Source organism: Pomacea canaliculata, linkage group LG6 (genome assembly GCF_003073045.1).
Source record: "Pomacea canaliculata isolate SZHN2017 linkage group LG6, ASM307304v1, whole genome shotgun sequence".
Classification (NCBI taxonomy): domain Eukaryota; kingdom Metazoa; phylum Mollusca; class Gastropoda; order Architaenioglossa; family Ampullariidae; genus Pomacea; species Pomacea canaliculata.
Genome location: NC_037595.1, coordinates 11,164,179 through 11,170,173, shown reverse-complemented (window position 1 = coordinate 11,170,173; position 5,995 = coordinate 11,164,179). Strand labels below are relative to the sequence as shown.

The window sequence follows — 5,995 nt, the reverse complement described above, 5'->3', positions numbered from 1 at the left end:
AGAACACACCCAAAGCTACCTTACTCAGCTCGTTTTCTAACCATCGAATAAAACGCATTAAATATCCGTGCTGTGACTCCCCTGAATTATTATCGAGACAGCACAATCGCAGCTGCGAAATCACGCGGCTGTGCGTTAGAAGCCATACGTCAATGGCTCCCTTGACGGCAAGCCTCGATTTCGTTCCAAACAAAAGTGCGACAAACTGTTTATGAGACTCCAGAAGACTGGTGTAAACAAATCTGACGTTTTCTTTTTCTTTTCTTTTTTTTTTTTTTACGTTTGATTTATTTTTCACTATAGCTTGTGTGTATCATCGACAAAATCATGAATCGCTCATGTTCGTAAAACTTGTCACTACTACACACGCTGTGTTACGTCACCAGTTGTATATATTTGAGGTCGCGGTAATAGTCGCGTCACAGACCCTCACTGAGATAAAGTTTGAGGCAAGTGCAAGTTTCATACACAGTTCACAGCAGTAGGTTCTCTTACACTTCGTTTCTCCGCGGTCAGCCTATATCTAGCATGGCCAGCCCTAGCCCTAGCATCCCGGACATCCTCGCACGTAAGAGGGACGGTCAGGAGCTGACCCAGGAGGAGATCCAGGCCTTTGTGAACGCGGTGGTCAATGACGGCGCCCAGAAAGAGCAGATAGGTGAACAACTTTTTCTCTCTTCTCTCACACACATATTTCGATGCATGGTGTTCATGCTGATGGTCCGACTTTTCAGGTGAAAACGCTCTTAATGATGTATGCATTTTTAATTAATAAATAGTTAAAAACAAAGTGAACTTTTACAAACACTGTACCTATAAAGCAGAAGAATCTAACATTATCAGTCGATCAGTATATATATACACACACAATGGAGATAATGCTGAGAGGCATTGTGTGTTTGCAGAAATGACTATACGCGCTCCCCGAATAAAACTTCAGCTATCTCAAGATAGGCAATTAAATCGTTGCCGAAAAAAAGAACTGAGTTAACTAAAGTTCACTTAAGTGTCGATAACAGCTATGCACTTTTAACGCTTTTTATGCTTTTTCCTCTTTCTTTAATGCATTAAAATAATGTGAAGCGTTATGCAAAGCATTTAAAGTTTAATATTAATTTTAAACCACCATAACTAGTTTCTGTTTTGGATAAAGCATATGCTTTTCCTGTTTCAACCGTCTTTTCAAAACGTGCACAATCCGTGCTAACCATAACAGCACCCAATGCTGAAAAACATGGAAACCACCTACATAGTATGGCATCCTTATATTTGACCATGCTATGAAACATTAACATCATATTACATTAAAAGCCACTGACTGCGTGAACAAGCAGCCACCTTCATGAATATGGTCAAACATCTCAACCAAATAATAAAGGCCCTTTTCATTAAGAAAGCATGCACGTTTTATATTTGTGCCATTTTGCTGATATAGTCACCATTTTCTGAAAAATCTCTGCCCTGACTAATTCGTTCTCAAGCGACTCGAACATTGTTGCCTCGCCCTACAGCTGTCGTTACCGCCAAGGCAGAAACGTGTACAAAATAGCCACGTCCGTCAACATGAAACCTCTAGCTGTATAAAGTGAGGTTGTAATAGTTGAAAGTGGTTCAAAACTTTGCTTTTCCTGTCGTCTGAGCGTCGGTCCGTATGTGATAAATGCTTAACTGAAGGACATCTGCGCTGAGACAATCTCTACAGTACTCTTAAAGGTCAACATGATCTGTTTGGCTGATTCTGCATTGATAATGTGCACCTCATACATATTATGTGTCCTTGTGTCACCGTGCCACGCACAAGGGTAGAGTCCTCGTCTAGTTTCGCTTCCTCTTTCTTTTATCAAGCCTTTCGTTATAACCGTCCGGCAATAACTCTTCAGGGGCACTATATGTCAGGCCAAAGCGGACTCTTACTTCTCGTTTCTGTTATCTGAGGTACTTGAGCCTGTCCCTATTCATCTGCATGCTTACTGACATCAGATGAATATTAATTACTGTTCTATTTTCTTTTTCACTATATTATACGCTCAAGAACTAACACCACACACGGACAATTGCTTACTACTTAAAGTTGTAACCTGTTATTTCAATCAGAAAGAAAGTATGGGAGCATGATTTCGTTTCCAGCCTGCAAGAGAGGTGGTAAGGGAAGAGAGGTGAACACGCTGGTACGTGTAATGCAATCCTTAATTAAAGACAGAATTTGAGGACGGTGTGCATGATATGCACTCCACCACCAGTTGGTGCAACGTATCTTGTAGTGGTGGGTGACTTGCGTGCCTTGTCCGATCCAACAGAGCTTATCGGCGGGAAGCCCTTGTGCTCCTGACCAGGTCTCACCAAGCCCAACAGGTTGTCAGGGGGAGAGGTCAGATAAAATGTTTGCATCCCTGGCCTCAGGTTGGGGGTTTTTGCTTTAGGTTTAACACCCACTCATAGTAAACACAAGTTGTTACAGAAACAACAGCTATGGTACTTCTGCTATATAGTAACATGCGCTCACTTTTGCAGCTGTCTTGTACACGGGGTGTCAATAATTTAATCTGTTAGACCATGTACTTTTTGAGGACAGGTAACTAATTAAATAAATAAATTGTTTAATCGGATCTCTTATCTACCAATTATACGTATTTACCAAAATCGAGTCTAAGAGCATTCATACAATTAAAGGTGTGGAAACGATGAGATTTTGAAGAGCTGTTGAGTGTTTTCTACATGGTGTACCCGGGTGTGTAGTAGTGGTGGTAAAGGAGTGTAAGACTGGGTGAGGGATGCTACCGCCTGGGTATCTTGACGATACCGCTTCCAAGTTCCCACTCTGGTTTCCCGCAATGACTCCAGATCTCATCCCGAATAAGGCCCATGATTTCTTGCAGGCTGGTAAATAACAAAATAATAACAGAATATGAAGTCCTCTCTATGATAGTGAAGATGGGAAATTTCTTGAAGCCCAATGAACCGTGAATCCTGTGCGGCAGGGGCATGGCTGATGGCCGTTTTCATTCGCGGGCTGTCCGAGCGAGAGACCGTCGACTTGACGGCCGCCATGATGAGGTCAGGAGAGTGCTTGTCGTGGCCGGCGGCCTGGGATGGTCTCGTCGTCGACAAGCACAGCACTGGAGGCGTGGGCGACAAGGTCAGCCTCGTTCTGGCGCCTGCTCTCGCTGCCTGCGGAATGAAGGTGAGAGGTTCTGGCATTAAATTAATCAGAAATAAACACCATCACACACATGATCAGCTTGGGTTGGCCCCGTCATACACACGATGTAAAGGTCCAGTGAGCTATAATTTGTTCCTAACGACTGGATAAAGCTGAGGAAAATATTTTACGCTCTTTAAGCGCACTTTTGAACAACGAGATGTGTTTAATTGTCTTCTTAACAAGGTGCACATGCTGACAAACATATGACTATATTTGCCACATTTTCATTTTTTTAAATTTTTTACTTAACTGTAGAGTGAATATTTTGCCAAAACGACATGTTCCTGAATATGTCCCCGTTAAGATCCTTAAAAGGTCTCCTTTTTACGAGTTTTATGTGTCGCATAACCATGGAGTAATATTGCTTGATTCTGTTTTTGACATGATCTTTTTAGTTGCTCAGTGTCTGATTTTTAAAACAAATTCTCATATACAATTTGAAAATCATGTTTGCAATATAGATTAATGAAATTTTAAAAATAGCGAAAAGCAAAGGCCTATAAACTGATTTTAAAATTATATATTTTATTTTGAATCTCTTGAAAACAGTATTTGTGTGAATAAGTTGCAGGATTTCTAAGTGTGTGTGCTCATAGTTGAACAGCAAGTTAGAAGGTCCGGTTGTGGTAGCTCACATCCAAGACGTTCGTTTGACTTTTTTTTTTAGTCAGTCAAGAAAAAATGGCTTTGTGAACAGTCGACATCATCTTACACAGACACATCTATTCTCCTTCATTCTCAACAGGTTCCAATGATCTCTGGGCGAGGACTGGAGCACACGGGTGGCACCTTGGATAAATTAGAGGCCATCCCACAATTCAACGTATCCATGACGGCCGAGCGCATGCAAGAAGTCATGAATACAGTTGGATGTTGCATTGTGGGACAAACCGACGACTTGGTGCCCGCTGACAAAATTCTTTATGCCACTCGTGATGTCACGGGGACTGTTGCTCAGGATGGACTCATTACTGGTGAGCGCTCAGTAGAGTAGGAAGATGCTCGCGGTGGGGGAGCGAAAAATTCCACAGTGGGTGGTGGTAATGGTGGTGTGTTTGGGGGTTCTTTTGAATCTATTCCAGAACACCCATTGTCGTGATTACAAAGTTCCACACCACTTTGTGCGGCAAAAATTGATCGAAAAACGCATTATGTCGGTTAAAAGCCTTTGCAAGGACGATAACCCATGCACACTCGTAGGCGCCAGCTGGCTTTTGAAGAAAATGAAATCATTAACGTAACATGATGAAAAATACCTTAGTTCTGGCGATGTCCACTTGCAATTATCTTTAGTCTATTTCCCTGTGTGTTTGTGGGATGTTGATGGAGTGACACTAGGATCCCATAGGCTTCAAAATAAACAGAGGCAAAAAAAAAGAAGAAGAAAAACTTAAAAGAACAACAAAACTCTCACCTAATTTTGCTAGTCCTCAGATGTTTGATGGGTATCAACACAATGCAATGTAGTTATTGAATTAACACTCTTGCTTTAAAGTCCTCGCCGTCTGCTTCAATTTTTAATTATGTTTTAATTTTATTAGATGACTGTCTACGAGTGTAATGATGAGTGTGCGTGTCTAGGTTCCATCAACTAGATGGGTATGTCTGTGATTGTGTGTGTGTCTAGGCATCATCAGGTCGATGTAATGATGTGTGCACCATATTCAGGTTCCATAATTTCCAAGAAGGCAGCAGAAGGCGTAGGGGCTCGTTCTGGATGTCAAGTTTGGTAGCGGTGCCTTCATGGCCGACCCTGAGAGAGCCGAGCAGCTTGCCAGGACGATGGTGCGTGTACCGCGGTAGCCATGTATCTAGTAGCAAAAAGGACTAACCGAGTGCAAAACTATTTATTTTATATTTATTTTGACTTTCAGATAGTAATTCCCAGATATCTTATGATTTTCCCAGGGGTTGGGGGATTGACATTCCCAACTTGAACAGTAAAATTTAAATCTCTATAGTTTAACATAGTGTGTGTGTTTGTTTGTTTGTTTTATATAGGGTTACCTACATTCAGGTAGATACCTGCGTAATCATAATGTATACTGTGAGAGAGAGAGATGTTGATCCCCGTATATTCGTCAACAGGTCGATGTAGGAAGCGGGCTGGGCATCAAAACAGCCGCCGTCCTGTCCTCTATGGAGAATCTTGGTCGACCGTGGGTCATGCCGTTGAGGTCAGCGAGGCCGTGAACTGCTTGAAAGGTCAGGGGCCGGACGATCTTCAACATCTTGTGGCGGAGCTCGGTAAGGACATCTTCCCTCGAGGTGCTGACCCCTCCCTCTTTGTAGTGAGTTGACTGGCTATGTTGGTCAGCCTTTGATGTTGTCTACCCGTCCATTTCACTTTGAACTCTTTTTATTTTTTTTTTTTTGTTTCTGCTTCTGAATCTAGGAGGAAGATTGTACTTCTTGCTTGAAATAAGAACAGAATGATGAGATAGAAACTGCAGGAGGATAACCTGGGACAAATACTTTTAAAAAATCGCATAAGGCTTGTGTCTAATATGTGTGGAAATTAAGGGAAAAGTCGCGTTAAATGGAAACTTTAACTTAAATGAAGTTAATTATGTATCCCTCACCTTTTCCTTTCTTTTTGTTTGCTTTGTTCTGGATTATTATTCTTTGTTGATACACTACATCTTAGTTTAATGACTGTAATGTGGCAAATGCAGGAGGATTAGTGCTCCACCTAGCAAATCAAGTTCCTTCAAAAGAAGAAGGCATTCAGCGGATCGTCGGCGTCATCAACGATGGCAGCGCGCTGACAAAGTTCCGGGAGATGATAGTAGC

The 5,995-nt window shown here is 41.9% G+C and overlaps 1 protein-coding gene across 1 annotated transcript in view; it reads left to right on the top strand.

The window, feature by feature from the left end:
- Window positions 1–314: 314 nt before the first annotated feature.
- LOC112566066 (thymidine phosphorylase-like) overlaps window positions 315–5,995 on the top strand; it is a 9,426-nt gene continuing 3,745 nt past the window's right edge. Inside the window, 8 exon segments of the mRNA XM_025242000.1 lie at window positions 315–658; window positions 2,979–3,181; window positions 3,948–4,176; window positions 4,871–4,904; window positions 4,906–4,987; window positions 5,291–5,357; window positions 5,360–5,449; window positions 5,878–5,990. Of these exon segments, the coding sequence (XP_025097785.1) occupies window positions 529–658; window positions 2,979–3,181; window positions 3,948–4,176; window positions 4,871–4,904; window positions 4,906–4,987; window positions 5,291–5,357; window positions 5,360–5,449; window positions 5,878–5,990 (948 nt within the window). The 5' untranslated portion in view covers window positions 315–528.